We start from the raw sequence: 18429 nt of genomic DNA on the forward strand, positions 1-18429 counted from the left end.
TCCCATAGACCCCATTTTAATCAAATAATTCAGATTATAAAATTGATTTCCTGTTTCTCTGTAAAAATAGAACAGTGCTTTGTATTTGATCCCAACTAAGATATAATTAATACTTACTGGATACAAAACAATCCTATTGGGTTTAATTAATGTTTTATTGATTTTTTAATAGACTTAAGGTATGAAGATCCAAATTATGGAAAGACCCCTTATCCGGAATACCCTTGGCCCCGAGCATTCTGAATAATGGGTCCTATATCTGTAGTATGTTAAGTACTAAGGACCGCCCTGTGGGATCATAGGATTCACGGTGCACACAAACAAACCAAGGGCACACAATTGTTAAGTCACATCAGCCAATTAATGGACAAAGTTCTTCATTTGCTCCCACACTACTTCCTGTTACAGTTAGAGCTGCATTATTTCTTGTCAGCTAATCTCTGAGGGAACACACAGACCCTCACAAAATGGTGGATCAAGGGAAAAAATGTAAAAGGATATTTATTGATATATTCCAGTTTGATAAGATTCTTTAATAGGTCTATGAAGATTTTCATTCATCCAGGTCATGGTATATCTAGTATAAATAAATTTAAATTTATTTATACTAGATATTCTTTAATAGGGCACTTTATATGAGATAAACTGTTGGTTAAGTATTCATTTTGGAGATATAGTTATTGCCATAAATTCCTGAGCTATTTTATCTTTATTAACAAGAAAATGAGAGATTTCACATACAATTTACAATACAAGACATGCTCTGTGTTATTTTCAAGTTCTGTCTACAAAGGAGCTATATACATTTTAAATTCATTCTTTTTTCCTTCCTTTTTGTATGGTTTAGTTCAGTATCATGTTTTCATATATAGGCCCACTTTGAATAGATTAAGATTGCAAAGCTTTTTAGATGACCCTGGAGAGCTAAGGTACAGAAAATGACAAGGCATACTTTTGCAACATATCCATATGTTTGTCATGGAAAAATAAGCATCACTGAGGGCAACAGATTTTGCCCAGTACTACATATTGGTGGGTGTACACCTTCATCTGAAGTTGTATGACCCAAAACAATGGAAAGACCAAAATAAACCTGTTGTGTGCTGGTTTATTATTCTTTCATTTGTGGGTACTGATCCCCCCGAATTATGCACTGGGCTGAACAATATGGAGGTGGACCAGTGAATCTTCCAGATGTGTCTGCTTGGAAGCAGCTGACTGTACACATAGGTGATATGGGGTACTTCCAGTGGTGATTGTTAATCAGTGTGAGGAAGCCTAGGCTTCTAGTACTAGGTATTGGCATACCTCAGCACTGGAAGAAAGTGCTGCTCTATTTCAGCATGAGGTAAAGAAGTAGAGTTCACCTCAAACAGCTGGAGACACATATCCATTATACCTTAATCTTTACAGCAAGTTGCTATGGGAAAGTTCGTCATGCCTCAGTTCTGGGCTTGCTGCCACACAGTATACATTTCTTCGACAGTTTGAACAGCTGTGGGTGACATTTTTAGGGTTATGTACGAAGAGGTGCTAAGGCAAAGTAAGTGCTATGCCACTGGTGCATGTAGCATGTAAATGCTGGGTACATGTCTTAATTCGTCAGTGAATATGACAAACAGCTAGATTTCCAGTTTGCTTGCACTTTGTGCTCCGTTAAAGATTTATTTTGTTACATGCTGAATTCTAAAGTTCCCTTTTATCTGCGTTAGAATGAGAATGTTTTGCACTAAATAAAATTTTATGGTGTTCCAGAAGAGCATGATGTTTGAAGTCCATTAATATTGCAAAGTACTTTTTTCCACAAGAGACAAAAAAAAAAAAAAAAAAAGACAAAGCATTTGACGGAATCATTAAATCATTTCTCAAGTTTCACAAGCCATATTTCTAGAACTTTAAAGATATGGTTGGGAACAAAAGACAAAGTAACCATCTTAAAGGCAATAGCAGTTGAAAGGAAAAGAAACATCCCCTTCAAAGCTATAATAAAACAAGAACCAGCACGGTGAAAGGAACCTGGTAATGTTTGTTAATGTTGCACCTATCTACAGTAGTTATATACAGGTATGGGACCTTTAATCCAGAATGCTTGGGACCTGGGGTTTCCCGATAAGAGGTCTTTCTGTAATTTGGATCTCTATGCCTTAAGTCTACTAAGAAATAATTTAAACATTAAATAAACCCAATAGGATTGGTTTTCCCTTAAATGAGGATTATTTATATCTTATTTGGGATCAAGTACAAATTACTGTTTAATTATTACAAATAAAAAGGATATATGTTTCTACATTTTGATTTGATTAAAACGTAGTCTATGGAAGAAGGCCTTCCCGTAGTTTAAAACTATCTGGATAAGAGCAATATAATGCATCCTCTACCTGTACTTGTGTAATGTTGCATTAGAGTGGCTAATTTGTTTTATGCATCAGCAATCAGAAACAATTGGAGCAGAGGAAGCACAGTTCCTACTGTAAATCAAAATTCAAAGGGCCCTATACCGCTTAATTAGCAGGCTTCCTAGGTGGTAAATGCAAACTAATAACTAAACTAAGAATAAGGCCCCAACGTAAAAAAAATATTATGTTGTGGGTTCTGTACAGCCCAAGGCAATGAGAGCCCTTTAGCAGTGCCACTGACGATGCCTCCAGTAGCTCCCCACCTTCCCACCACATGCTCTGGGGCTGCTGGCAGTTACATGAGCTTAGGGACCAACAATATTATGTATATATAGAATATAAAATGCATGATACAAGGCTAATTAGTAATCTATTTAGATTCTCATTACATAGCCAGTGCAATGTGCATAAGAATTTAATAATCGGCCAAGTAGCATCAGCTTCTATGGTACACTTCATTTTCATACCATTCCATTAAGCATCTCAAGAGCTGCCCAAAATGCCTTACAAAATATGGTGAAAGCTTGTGCCTGGATCATTACTTTTATATGGATGCTGGACCTTTAGGCTGGTACAGCCTAAAGCATTTCTTGCCATGTTTAGTGCACCTTTAACACATTTTCTGTATTTCAACAAGAACTATATTGCTGACACCACACACTACAGTTCTAATGACTGGCACAACCCTATGCAAAATCTGTTAAAGGGATAGGTAACATAATCCCTCATATGGTCCTATAAGGCCTCACCTTGAGTATGCAGTGCAGTTTTGGGCTCCAGTCCTTAAGAAGGATATTAATGAGCTGGAGAGAGTGCAGAGACTGCAACTAAACTGGTAAAGGGGATGGAAGATTTAAATGCTACACTGTCAAGGTTGGGGCGCTAGCAAGGGGACATGATTACTCTGTACAGGTACATTAAAGGAGATTATAGGCAGATGGGGATGTGTTTTTTTCCCATAAAAACGATCAGGCCTGCTGCTATTATATTACTGAAGAGGTGGGGAGTACACAAGTCACAGACATTTGTTTAGACAAATACATTGTTGCACTTTTCTAGGACTCACAATTCCTGTAGAAATAATTACGCACAATGTAATAACCAAAAATAAAGACACGAGTGATTCAACAGTAGTAAAAAGAGATTATGATATGCTCCTTCTGAAGACAGAATACGGAAAGTAAAACATGGTTTTTCCTAAAATAACTTATTAAATAGTGCAATAGGGTACTTCTTTAATGGAAATACACACTTCTAAAATAAAAAATGGCAAAATAACATTTTTGGTAGTTTTTCTGAATATTTAAGTTTAAATACTCTTTTTACTTGATCTACAGAAGCACCATCAGTCAGATAAAATGGTAAGCAACACTGCCACCTACTGGCTGATTTTAAGATAATTTTCTGAATAAGAAAAGCAGCATAACGTATCATACAAGTTATTCTGGGACACAAAAGTTTCTTATTATCCTCATTATAAACCAAGTGTATTACTTTTTATGTAGCCCCTCTCTCTCCTATTTTAATGTTTAATGATCTACAAAAGAAAATCTTTTGAACTCACATTATAGTGCAGAAAAGAGGAGCACTTTAGACTGGATCTACATGTACAAATAACAGCTAACGCCGTGTATGGGAAACACATACCTCACTGGATTTGTAAGGGGCTTTAAATGGATTATGGGAATCACTGTAACCTTTATACAATGGTGGGCTACACTGGAAATAAGTTATTGTACCTATATTAATAGCAGTTTCCTGCTTATCTCCTGTTAGAATCCAGATCCTGATATCTGCCTTGACCAATGTCTCTATTGTTTCTGGCACATTGTCTTGTAGCTTGTCCTCAATGGCTGTGGCTCCAAGTAAATGTAGATTCTACATAAGAAATAAAAAAAAACCAATCAGAAAATATATAAAACACTATCTTGCTGTAGTGCCAAAATTACCAACTGACACTCTATGCAACAATATGTCCCTAGTACACTACATGCAACCAAAAGTAAAATTATGCCTAAATAAATATTACTAGCAAAAAATAACTATAAATATTTGAACACTGAAAATATGGTTCCTGGAGAAAGCAATTGCTGGTGGTTAAAATATCCATTACTTGAGCAGAGCTGTGCTGTGTCCCTTATCAGCCTTTGGCCACCTGAGGGTAACAAAAATCACTGATAACCGTTAATAAAATGAAAATTCACCCAACAACAGTAAATAAATAAGAATAAATAACTTGAAATCTAATCATGACACCTGTACTTGTAAGGTTACATACATGCTTCAGGCCTGCATCTTAAAAACAGCCATCATTTGTCATCTGCAATACCCAGATAGTGCAAAACCACATTATGTCATGAAAGTCATTTGGCGAGAGGTGGATTGTAATGAACTGCCCTGTGATGTGAGGGGGGGACATGTTGGGCAGTAAGTACAGTAGCAACTAGTAGCAGCTACTTGTCACGGCGACTAAAACAGACAATACTGATCATTGCCCCTACATGTGTTTTAGCAGAGGCAATTCTCAGTACTCTCTATAGAATTTTCTGATGTTTAGTAGCCATGACAAGAAACTGCTACAAAGTAGCTCCGTGTATCTTCACCCTAAAGCTGGCCTGGATAACTAATCTGCTATGTAACCTCAACCCAGTGCTTATAAAACAGGTACTGCATCTCATTTAAGACTTGTGCCTTTTATCTTATTTACCATTAGTGTCACCCCAAATTTGTTTAGAATATGACCTGACCCAATGATGAGATAAAACCTATATCTTATCTCTCATTACAGCACATTAATACATGGTAGGATCTCTGATTAAGCTTTCAACATTTGACAAGGCTTTTTTGGTGCAATACATAAAAATCATGTGAAAATGTAGAAGAGCTTTTCTTTATTTTTCCTGGCATTGCCGACTCAGCATAAAGCACTGAGGAAAAGCCCTTTTCCATTTCAGAACTGCAGTTCTTAGCACCTCTCCTCCCGATGATATTGTTACATAGTGCAGGGTACTGAATGAATGTTTAAAATAACACTCGCTGTGCCATGGGATACAGAACTGGCTTCAGCATTACCTAAACCTTACATCAAACATGACATTAAGTCAGCCTTTAGTCGGTAAAGAAAAACACGCACTAAACAGCACATTAAGATTTACTAGTAAAAGTTTATTTTCAATACCATCTGCAGCCAAGGGATAGACTGGGAGGTTTAGGTGTCATTTGCAGGAAACTTTATAAAGAGCTTATAGTTGGGGACAGAAATAGCAGAAGGCACGGTGCAGGGGCACCACATCAAACTGCTATTTTGATATTTCTTTCTAGGTTCCATAAGTAACTACTTCTCCCTTATACACATCTCTACTACAACTGGCTTCTGGCTCAGTCTGTATTGGCTTCCATAGGATGTGTGTGTGGCTGCCCCAAGCTATCCCAATCCACTACATTAGAAAGCAGGCACAAGAACAACACCTTGAAGGAGACAAAAACCTAAGATAGAATATGGCTAGAAATGCTGTATCTTTTATGCTGAACTTACTGTACAGCCTAGACGTTCAGCAGCCCTATAACAACAATGACACAGGCCTTCAAAGTTGTCCACAGCAGCTGCCCATCTTGGACTGTTAGACCATCTTTGCCAGTGACACTACACATGCTGAGTGTACTGCTCTTGAAAAGTTTGTTGTTGCTAGGGTTGTTGCTAATTATGTTAGCAGAAAGCAGGGTCCAACTGGGGGGTGCAGGGCCCACTGAGGCTGCTGCCCCAGCGGCCCCCGCAAGGAGCCCCCGCCCAACCCCCTCCCCTGAGCGCTCGTAAGTTAAGCTTACTTTTATCTCTTATTGGGAGGGAGACCGGCGGCCCAGGGAAGCACCAGAAGGGATCGAGGGGAAAAACACGGTGGGCCCCGGCCCTCATTGGCTCCGCCGCCCAAGTCTGACCCTGGCAGAAATTGAGGTTACATCTGTCTGAGTCTGATGCCACAGGGCTAAATGCTTCTGATGCAGACTGCACTGATTTCTGTTGCCATAAAATGTGAATCTGAATTAAATTACTAATAAGCCTCGCATCATGAATGCTATGTTGTATTTATGTTCAGCCCCTAAACTAAGGTACCTGACAGCAGTTCAGAGCATAAGCTGTGAATATGCATATATAGATACTGCTAGCAGCTGCTGGGGCCACAGATCTTCACTGCTAGGGCATCCTGATAGCTTTGGGCAGGTACAAAAGCTCCATAGCAAAGAAACATCTAAATGAATTCTTTCTTGACCTTCAGTTATTCTTTAAGTGTGTGTATCTAAATGCAGTGTACCCTACTCCGCTATAAGACCGTTAGTGTAAGCATCCTGGGCAGTTGCATCTTTTGAAGGAGAGGAGCACCAGCTCAATGTAGAAGGTAAACATCTAGAATCAATAGGGGTGCTTAACATTTTGGCACCCTCCAGTTATTTTACCTTTACTTCTCATTTACTCAAGTAAGGCAGGGCATACAAGACAAACAGAGTCACTGATACAGCAGATGGTACTGACACGGGGTGAAAGTGCTGTGCAGCCATCATACTGAAAGTTTAAATAACCAATCCTTAGAATTCTTCATTACTTCTTTATTTCTATAGAATAAGAAATTGTTTAATTCATGATATTAACATAGGGACAGATTTAGTAACAGATATAGTTTTTAAAACTGTGACTAGGTAAGATTTATTTATAAGAAAAATTTAGAAAAAAAGAAGATTAAAAAAAGAAACAAAAACTTAAAAATTAAAATTATGCTCCCAAAAACCTGCCAAGATGCCATAAAAGTAAGCTGGAAGTAATTCTTCAGCATTCCAGCAAGTTGATAAGATTATTACGCCAGCTATGATTTCTCAGCTTGTTTGAAAATAAATAAAAATGTAATTTGAGCTATGAGATATTTTACCCAATTTTACCCAATTGTGATTAATCCTTTTTGCAACTTGATAGAGATGTACACAATCACAGAATTACTATTATTTTGCAGTGGGTGACAACTTTATAGCTGTAGTTTGTCATTATTCCTACTGTGTTGATGTTAACTCTTAACAATCATCTTTATGCGTCTTGGGCAAATGCCTTTCAGCATGCCAGTACTGGTTTTATGGCATGGAGATAATGCAGGGATAATCCTTGAGCCATGCAACACCATCTTGTCACTATTTATATTGGCCAGAAAGCAATGGAGAAATAAATGACTTGAATCCAAGGGGAGAAATAAAGCACACAAAGACAAAATCTCCAGCAGGGCTCTGCACACAAGCGCCAAGTGCTCTGAGCAGTTTTGCAAAGGATTTTCTTTTCATCAGGTGCTGCATGTGAATAACGCATACAACAGGAGATATGGCAATGACTTCATTTCATACGCTTGCAGAATCTGGTATTAGCTACTGCTTGCTTTTGAAACTGAAATGCCAGGCAGAGTGAGAATGAAGCCTGTGCCATAATAATGATTCTAAGCCGTCCAGAAATACAGCTGTGCAACACCTGTTAAATCAAAGGTCTATTAGGTGTAAAGATGGCAGTACATCACTGCCACCAATGGAGACTGGAAAAACAAGCAGCACATACTTCCTTTGGCAAACACTCTGCACATCACAAGGAGAGAGAGCACCTGCGCCAGTCACACCAACGCTAGATACAAAGAAATCAATCTAGGCTTGCTGGAAATGCATGTAAATGCCATGCCAGTGCATTGGAGAATTATTAAGATTGAGATTGCTGATATAGCAGTGTTGTATTTATAGAGTATAAGGGCATGTCCCCAGCTTGTAGTAAACAACACATCTCTGCTTGAAATAACCTTAGTATGAATTGAGTAAGTTCTGCAGCAAGGGTACAAGCATATGGAATGCAACTAATGTCTCAGAGCCCTGACACATAGCAGATTCTGATTTGGGTCTTACCCCGCTACAGAGAGGTTAAATTTGTTTTAATTACCCCTTATTCCCCAATGTTGCACCACACACCATTTCCTTCTCTGCATGTACCACTATGGATTCTTTCTCCATTGATATATTACAAAGATCCTATGAAATGTACAAACCTACACACAAACAAACAGGCTGAGATGAAGTCGGGGATTCCTTACTTTTTCTATAAGTTCATAGCATTCCTCCAGTTTCAGTGCTCTGTTCTGTACAGAAGTGGAAGCTCTATGATAGACATCCAACCATTCTTCATATGCACTGTCTTGGATACTAGCAACAGCAAAGCACAAGGTCCGTAAACCTAAATGGAAATACACAGGCATAGGAATAAATATGGTTTATAGGTGCAAGATTGCCAAAAAATGGAAAAGGTAGAAGTGTATAACGGTGTCAACCCACTGCCCTCATATGATTAACAGGGGCAGTTATACGGTAAAAAAGACAAGGCTCCAAGCATCACAGCAGAGTATATTAATTAGTTAAGATATTTTTTGTTTATACATAAGTGATTTCCACCCATACATACTACAACTGTTTAACTAACTTAACTCCAAGCATTCCAGCAACAGCCATCACAAGGGTATGCTTGAAGCTGAAGTTTAACAAAGAAGACTGGACCTTTCTGGTTGTGGCACTTATACAAAGTAGAAGTAGGTAGATAGAAGAAGGTAAAATTCACACAGAGCTTTTTAAGTAACACGCATATTCACATACACAAATTAATGGGGGACTGCTAGCACTCCAAATGTTAAACAAACTACATCTTCCAGTCATTGGGATTCTGAGAGTTGCAGAACAACAACACTTGCTGGGCTACTAGTTGGTCTTACCTGGACACTTAAATATTTATTCTCACTGTTTTATCTTTATTTACTGTACCCCTTTTTGTTTTTATACCTTGTAAAGCCTCAAATTTACTTGTGGTGTATTTAAATACTATACAGTATATAAATATATAGCATCATTTGCACTTTTCTGACCTCTGCTGGTTGGTTTTCAGTACTGCGCTTTTCAAACATGCACCAATGTTACAATGCTGACAAAGTCAAGATGTTATTTCTTTTGCATTACAATTTACAGAGTCATAGAGCAAACTTTGAACATGCCTTGGGAAGTGGTGACTCCAATGTTAATATAATATATATTTGTAATAATGTTTTAAGTTCTTAGTTAGCTACACACTTTTTCCCAGCACTGTCTCACCAGTCATGTCAGGCTTGGGAAAAAATAAATAAGCTGGGGCATGGTTTATGTTTGTTCTCCAGCCTATTAGGTCCTTTTACAACCTCTCAGTCATTGCATGAAACAGAACTGAGAGAAGACATATTGCTGACTGACAATGTAGCTAATTAATTAGTGTGCGGTGGCTGGAGGAGGAAGGGGTTTAGCTTTAGAATATAAAATTAGCACTGGGGAGTTGTGTGAAGTCACAAAGAAAAATTCTACTTAAAACCATGAATATGAAAATTAGCTTCCAGTAGAGTTTATAACTTTAAAACAAAAACACAAAAAAAGTACATTAAATATTTCACCCATGTCATTTTTGCTGAACTACAACTTCCAGCATAAGGTGTTTTAAAATGACACTGGGAGCTGTAGATCAACAAAAGCATTAGGGAATATCCCTATATTTTAAGGCTGATCTAAAGTCTAGATTTGCAAGAAAACAAACAAGCTGTAGCAAACTCACCTTCTGTCGCAAACTGTTCCAAATGTTTCAGTGTAATTTCTTTGTACTTTGAGGTTTCAGCCAGACGGTCATAAATAACAGTATCCTAGATCAGATGAGAAAGTGGCATGTCATATTGTCTTGCTTAAATATGAAAATCCAAGGAGCACATTTTAGTATACAGCGACACATTTTCCATTTTAGAAAGGAGTGGTAAAGCTGAAATGCAAATAAGTAAAGGCTGAAAGTACTGCATGTTAAAGTCTTGTGAAAAGGAATACCCATAGCACTAGTACACCACTGTGGTGCAATGGTGAACATTGCTGCCTTGCAGTGCTGGGTCGTCAGCTTGACTCTAGAGGGTTTATAGGGGCCATTTATGACCACAAGCGCATTTTGCAGTCATACTACATTGTCTGCAGTCGTTGCACAAATAAAACCCATTCATTAAAGGTACTTGCATCAAATGTCGCAACTTACACTTCCAAACTAAGCACACAGAGCACCTTATTTACAGAGGGGAACCGTGGAGCTACTGCAAACTCAGATCTCTTGATATGACACCAACTGGACTGTAAACATTTTCAGTCCAATTGAAGTTGGCTGCAATTGTGTTAGTTACATCACCCCTTTGCGAATGCAATTAAGGTGGAAACACTGCACTGTCAGTATAAAGCATGGTAACTGCATTAGACTGCACTTGCGGGTTGTGGCCCCTTACATGTTCTCCCCATGCTTGTGTGGGTTTCCTTCAGGTACTCTCCAGAAACATACAGGTAGCTTAATTGTCTCCTGATAAAATTAACCCTAATGTGTGTGAATGTGACTAAAGGTGGCCATACACTGTAACATCTGCTTGCTTGACGAGGTTGCCAAGTGAGCGTATCTTTTCCAGATATGACCACTTACGGCAGGCATAGGCACAGTCGGATTAGGGACAACTGACGGTAAAAATCAAACCTGCCTGATCGAGATTTCAGGCCAGATGTCAGTCGGGGAGGCCCATCATTGGTGCCCATACAGGGGACAGATAAGCTGCTGAATTGGTCTAAAGGGCCAATATCGGCACCTAAAATAGGCCTGCGCGTGATCACCTTAAGACTGTAAGCTCCACTGGGGCAGGCAATGATGAACAATCTATGTAAAAGTGCTATGGAATATGTTTATGCTACATAAAAAAGGACAATAATAATAACTTTTTCTTCAGAGGGCTGTGAAGAAAAAATTTAAATAGCAGAAATTTTCACATTCAGCAAATGCTGGAAGCCCAAAAACAAATAACTGATGCAGTTTAAATTGGTTCCCAGGAGTATTTTCAGAGCGATGTGAGCTCTGCACTTTACAGTAATGTTTTTTATTTGATATAAATGACAATATATTTATAAGTATTGCTGCAAAGCATACTGGCGCATGCAGACAGTCATTCTGTATACGTACATGTGTCAATGCTACCAGTTTTTTAATTAAAATGCACAATTTTTTCTTGAACTACATAAAAAAAAAATAAAAACTATACTTAGAATATTTACTGGATCCATATTAGTGCCCTTGTTTTTAAGACTGGGTGGACCTATTTAGATGCTCCATACTACCCTCCCTGAAGATTGTTTGCATCTTCAAACCTGCCTGATAGATATCCAATCAGATCTACGTGATTTGGCCCAGCGTTTAAGTGGTCAATTCAGAATGACTAGATTTGTTTGGCGACCTAAGTAAATAAGTGGTTCTCCACATGTATGGACAGTTTAAGTTGTCTGTTGATACCAACACTTAAGGATACATTAAAAAGATTGTATTCCTTGTGGTTACCTGATAGATAGGATGGCAATTTTAATAAAGATCTAAATGGGGAATCATGCAGGGTTCCTAACAATTCAATCTTGGCAGGATCTTTTCAGATTTATTGAAGACTGACCAAAATGGCTGATCAGGTCAAACAAAATCCTTCTACTTTATATTAGAATGCCATAAACATACTTTTTTAAAGCATTTTTGCGTGTTCAATCAATGTTAAAGGAAACATACACTTCCCTTTTACACTGGATTTACAAAAAAGGAGATTAAAAACTCTGAACTTCCAAAAATAAATATCTAGATTTTTTTTTTTTTTTTTTTTTTTTTTTACAGTGTCATAGCCGATTTATAAGAAACCCCTATAGCCTTTATCTGTGCTTGCTAGTTCCCATAGTGTAACATAGTTCCATTGTGAACAAAAATAAAGGCCGCTATATATTATTTTGTTAAAGTTACCAACTAACACATGTAGAAATAGAAAAGAACATATCCCAGTCAGCTGACAGTATTACAATAGTCCCCAACACATGGATATAAGACTGAATGCAGGGAGAAAGGTATGCTATTCTGGGGACTGTTTAAAGCCTTCTTATGGAATATTAAAATTGCTTACTTATCCTTTAAATAACACTGTACAATTTAAGAGTGCTGCAAAAAAGTAATAAAACACAAATTACTTACTGCCCCTTTACAGTACAGTCTCAGTTTTCCTGCTGAATTTCGAACAATGACAGACATTCGCTTCCGATTACTGTAAAATAAAGGAAATACAAAGATTTAATCACCTTGCTAAAAACATGTTTTATTTTTCTCTCAAAAACTACTTTAGCATATTAATGCAAACATGCCCTTGCTTGTAAGGGTTTAAGAAGAGCTTTGTTGGGCACGCGGACGTATCAGCACAGTAAAATGTACAGCTTTGCATATTTGGTTTCACTGCATCTAAGGCCAGTTCAGTGCAGTTTTTTTTTTTTACTGTATTGCACTGTAGAAATATAGATTTTCCATTAATCATGGAGCAATGTAATAGGGTATATTAGAGCAAATCATATTATAAAAATAAAGAAAGACTATCTTTCAAATCTCTTTTGAAACCAGTTTTAATTAATTCTGCCTGTATTTGGTTATTAAAACAGGTAGGAAATAAAAAGTGACTTACCTTGTAAATTCCAGAACATGCAGCAGCTCAAATCGCTCTTCCTGACCAAGCTATAAAATTCAATTAATTTAATTACACTTATGCCAAAATCATGAATAGCAAAATCAATTTTAAGAATACACCTACATCCGTTAAAGATAATTTTTCTAATCTGCTCAAAACCCAGGAGGAACATGGCAATAACCCAAATACTTTCAGTGGACAGCCTTTGCCAAATGCACAGACCTATAGCAGATTAGTGCATCTTTAAGGGGCCCTGTAAGTGATGAAATCAAAATAGTTGCTACTTGTGCTGATTTATTTTCTGGGCAACCCCCAGTTAACAGTGGCTAACCTGAGACACCAGGCTTTTCCTCCTGTTCCCTGATTATTGCACTGGCCTGGGATACCTTCCATGTGAGCACTGCGCCACCATCTTAATTCATTCCCCAGGTATTCCTTGTTATATTCCAAACTAGAGCGTAGTCAGGTACTTTACTATACTGTGCATCTCATCCTCGAGCACAGAACAGGATGTACCAAAGGTAACTATAGGGCACATTTATTATAGTGTAAGCCCACATGACCGGTGATGTTGCCCATAGCAACCAATCAGATCTTTGCTTTAGTTTTCTAACTTGTAAGTGACCGTTCAAATCAAATTGCTGATTGGTTGCTATGGACAACATCGCCAATGATGTTTGCTTAAAAACTATAATAAATATGTCCCTTAGTGTGCATGAGCAGCCCAGAGAGATCAGATCTGCCAGCCTGGGATCTAAGGCTAGTGACTACATTCACTGGGGGTGCCTAACAAAATGGCACCCCCCCAATAAATAGCACTTTTACAGGTCTTTAAGGGGAATCATTATCATCTTGACAAATAGAGGACTTATTAATTAATTGCCAAACTAGTTAATGTAAACAGATTGAATAAACCTTTGAAAAAAGAAATTATACTTTGGGGGACTTAGGAACTACAGTCCCCTCTTGTTGGCAGTGTGCTTTAGACTAAAGAACGGGGTTTTTGAGATCTTCTAGGTGTATTACATCCTTTGCCTTAAGTGTGATCAGCCCCACAGTGGACTGATGGAGTCTAACCTCTTTTAAAATAGTTTTTTAACCTTTTTCACTCTGTTTGAAAAAATCAGACTTAGGGGCACATTTACTAACCCACGAACGGGCCGAATGCGTCAGATTGCGTTTTTTTCGTAATGATCGGTAATTTTCCGATTTTTTCGTATCTTTTGCGATTTTTTCGTATCTTTTGCGATTTTTTCGGCGTCTTTACGATTTTTGCGTAAAAACGCGAGTTTTTCGTAGCCATTACGAAAGTTGCGCAAAGTCGCGATTTTTTCGTAGCGTTAACACTTGCGTGCAAAGTCGTGCCTTTTTCGTAGCGTTAAAACTTAAAAGGCGCGACGTTTCGCGCAAGTTTTAACGCTACGAAAAAATCGCGACTTTGCGCAACTTTCGTAATGGCTACGAAAAACTCGCGTTTTTACTCAAAAATCGTAAAGACGCCAAAAAAATCGCAAAAAATACGAAAAAATCGCAAAATTACCGAAAAAGTCACAAAATGTTCGTTTCCAATCGGAATTTTTCCAATTCAGATTCGAAATCGTGTCTTAGTAAATCAGCCCCCTAGATAGTGAAGACCTAGTAAAAGCACAAAATAGGATACACAACCAGCGTTAGCAGCAATTTTCATTGAGGAACCAAATATTTCTGACAGGTCTTACTACTGGTAACTGGCACATAACTTATAAGTCTCTCATGATTACTACTTAAGAGATTATTAACACAATTTGATCAAATAACTGAGATATAGGGCATAATGTACTCTGCACAGAAAAAAAAATCTGAAGCCACAGAGGAATTTGTTAAATACTGTACTGTACTACTAAATGTGCAGTTCTGTTGTTGTGGGTTTAGCCAATACATGTGCATTTGACATGTACACACAAATAATCTTCCACAAATGTGCATAATTATATAATAACACAAAACTTACTGATTCTATTATGACAGAATTTGGTGTCCGAGCGGTAAATACAAAACGTAATTGCTTTGCTGCTCTGACTAGAGCACCCTCATCTGTAACAGAATGAACAGCAAAATAAATGCTAGTCTTACACAGAGTTTCATTGCAAAACATATTGGTCAAAATGAATAAATTAAATGTTGCTAAATTCTAGAATCCTTGTATACAAAGATACATGGAAAAATCAAAAGCATGCATAAAGTAGCTAGCGGGACAGATACAGTCCTCCAAATATATGATATAGTGCTTTGCTGCCACTGACTTGAATGAAATGTTTTAATTGACTCACAAATCTGGTGCAACAGATGAGTGTCGATAATTTCTTAAATATTATTTAACATGAAGGTGATGGTTGCCAGCAATACAGGCCAGCAAGAAGGGCCACAGACTAGACCAGGGGTCTCAAACTCGCGGCCCTCGGTACAGTATTTTGTGGCCCGCACCAACGCCTTCTCAAAAGCAATGAATGGATTGCGATTTTTATTGCGATTCAAGGGATAATGCAAGGCACGGCGGGCGGGAGCTGCTGATTGCGGAAATGACGTTATGCCATCATAACAGTTATTATGGGAAGACGTTCTGTGTGCATAATTAGCTGCTAAGGAGCTAATTGTGCACACAGAACGTCTTCCCATAATAACTGTTATGATGGCATAACGTCATTTCCGCAATCAGCAGCTCCCGCCCGCCGTGCCTTGCATTATCCCTTGAAAGCCAATTTTTTGTGAAATCCCTTATGCGGCCCAGCCTCATCCTGACTTTGCCTCCTGCGGCCCCCAGGTAAATTGAGTTTGAGCCCCCTGGACTAGACATTTGTATTTCAGGGAGGCCGAATGCCATATTAGGGTGAAGACGCACATAGCTACTAGTAGCAGCTACTTGTCATGGCTGCCAAAATAGACAATGCTGATCATTTACTGATAACTTTCTCCATGTAAGTTTTAGCAGAGGCAATTCTCAGTATTGTCTATGGCAGGGATTTTCTGGCTTTTAGTAGCCATGACAAGTAGCTGCTACTAAGTAGCTCAGTGTGTCTTTGCCCTTATACCCATTAAACTCTGTTAACTGTTCCAAACAGTTCAGCTGAACAGAAACTCTAAAAGCTAAGCAGTTCTTGCTGACTTGGAGATCATCTCATTCAAGCAATAAGACTTACACCTTCTTAAGATTTACACCTATTTATTTTAACCAAATGCCTTGGTTTGATTGATGTAAAATCAAATCTAACATTATGATATTCAAACAAAGCTCCTATTTTCTCATTAGAATGTGAAACTTCTATCTTCAGCACAGATTCTTTATTAACAGCTAAATACATCTATAGGGATACTACAGTTATCCAATAATGTTAATCCCCACAAGGTCAAAAAAAAGGCAAGTCCTCTGTATACTAATGAGATACAAAAAAAAGTGACTGTTCCAATGCATTCAGTTAATTCAGAACACCATCACCCCAGTGGTCAGGATAAATAAAGAAAAGTATGTAAATGAAAATGCAATAAAAACATAACACTAAAAATTTCATGCAATAAAAACAATTAAATTAAACTTTCTATAATAAAAGAGATGATGCTCTTAAAACAAATGGCATGGGGCACTATGCTAAGATCTAGCCCCCCTTTTCATTTCATAACCTCCATTATCAATATCCATTAGTAACCCAAAAAACTAGTAATGTTAGGACAAGTGGGGGCTAATTGACTGCCACGCCCACCTATGCCAGCCCATAGGCACATCCTGATGGATGGTGTTCCAGGATGACTGAATACATTAGGGAACAGGTTTATTATGATGTGTAAAACAGCAACAAAATTCAACAGGCTTCAGCGCATAAAAAACGGTGTAAAATCAGCATACATTTTTTATGCGGTTTTTCTTGGGCTGGAACTTACGTAAAATAATGGCATAAAATCTGGCGTTTGAGCGGCGAACTTCTCCATTTACTCTATACAGCTTTTTTTTCCTGACAAATTTTATTTTACAGAGCATAATAAATAGGCCCCTAGGTCTTTAAGGAGTCATGTCCTAATTTCTCTATTATTACTATATTTAAAGCTACCTTTATAAAGAATTGTATTTAAAAACAAAAGAGCTATGATAGTATAACCTCATCTTGGAAAAATATCTGGCAATGAGGAAATCCAGATCATGAAAATCTTACCAGGTGAAGATGCCTGATAAATGATCTGATCTCCATCTCGCTCCGGCACAGCAGTATGACATATCGCCATCATGGTAAGAAACTCACATATCACTGGTGCAGTCGGCTAAAAATAATGCAAATGTTTGAATTTGTTTGCTTATTTGAAAACAGAGAATTACAATATATAGCTTATTATAAGGCACAGAATGATCATGCAGCAGAGTATATGGACTTTTGGGCGCATCATAAGTTGGGTCTCATACAGAGAACAGTCTTTTTTTTTTACAGAGATTAGAACTTTTAATGTTTGTTTTAGAAATATATGAGTGTGCATGAGGCATCAGGCTTCATGCAGCATTTTATTTTAAAAACCTGTCACAGAGACATTTGGCATCGATCTCACTTTGTTTACAATTTTTTTTTATTTTCCAAATAAAACCAACAAATGTATTTTTTTTAGTTTTAATATTGGTGTGTAAGGGCCATCTCAGTGCATTGTGCCCGAGTCTGAGCTTTCAGAAGGAACCAGCGCTACACAGTAGAACAGCTTTCAGATAACCTATTGTTTCTCCTACTCCCATGTAACTGGAGGAGTCCCAAGCCGGACTTCTTACTATTAAGTGCTATTCTTATACCTACTGGGAACTGTTATCTTGCTGCTGATCAGCTGTTGGGAGGGGGAGGGGGGGTGATATCACTCCAACTTGCAGCTCAGCAGTAAAGTGTGACTGAAGTTCATCAGTACACAGGTCACATGGTTGTGGAACCCTGGGAAATGAAAAATATAGCTAGCCCCGTGTTAAATTTTTAAAATTAAATATAAAAACTCTGTTTGTGTTTTTAAAAAATGGGTTTTAATGCAGGATTCTGCTGGAGTAGCTCTATGAACTGATGCATTTTGAAAGAAAACATGTTTACCCATGACAGTATTCCTTTAACCATGTTACCATTCTGTAAGCTGTTTACGTATTGATTAAATGGTACTTCTAATTATATAGCTTATTTGCTAGCTGCTGAACGAAAGCCCTCAGAAGCACTTCTGCTGGCCCAGAGGCCTGCCTTATTACAATTAATTATACTGTTATTGCAAAACATCAGATGACATGTCCCTGTGTGCCCAATTTAATTTGTACCAGCCACATAGTCTTTATTATGTTTGGAGTAACAACTGTATTCTTCTGTAGCCCAAGCTACCCTTAGGGCATTTTATATTTACAGATGTCACAAGCAAGCCATGAATCAGATGCTAAACATCCAGAGGTCAAAAGAAAAAAGCAGATATTTAGAAATATTTTTTTCTCA

At 37.9% G+C, this 18429-nt stretch overlaps 1 protein-coding gene across 9 annotated transcripts in view; it reads right to left on the reverse strand.

The window, feature by feature from the left end:
* The window catches only part of atp8a1 (ATPase, aminophospholipid transporter (APLT), class I, type 8A, member 1), a 117029-nt gene that overhangs the window by 35419 nt on the left and 63181 nt on the right, over positions 1-18429 (reverse strand). For all 9 annotated transcript variants that reach the window (XM_031895393.1, XM_031895389.1, XM_031895395.1 and 6 more), the window contains 7 exons: positions 17146-17251; positions 14955-15037; positions 12962-13011; positions 12484-12553; positions 10030-10114; positions 8501-8640; positions 4136-4274 (listed from right to left, as the gene is read on the reverse strand). In XM_031895393.1, coding sequence (XP_031751253.1) covers positions 4136-4274; positions 8501-8640; positions 10030-10114; positions 12484-12553; positions 12962-13011; positions 14955-15037; positions 17146-17251 — 673 coding nt within the window. The remainder of the gene's footprint in view (positions 1-4135; positions 4275-8500; positions 8641-10029; positions 10115-12483; positions 12554-12961; positions 13012-14954; positions 15038-17145; positions 17252-18429) is intronic.

The sequence above is a fragment of the Xenopus tropicalis genome, chromosome 1 (genome assembly GCF_000004195.4).
Source record: "Xenopus tropicalis strain Nigerian chromosome 1, UCB_Xtro_10.0, whole genome shotgun sequence".
NCBI lineage: Eukaryota > Metazoa > Chordata > Amphibia > Anura > Pipidae > Xenopus > Xenopus tropicalis.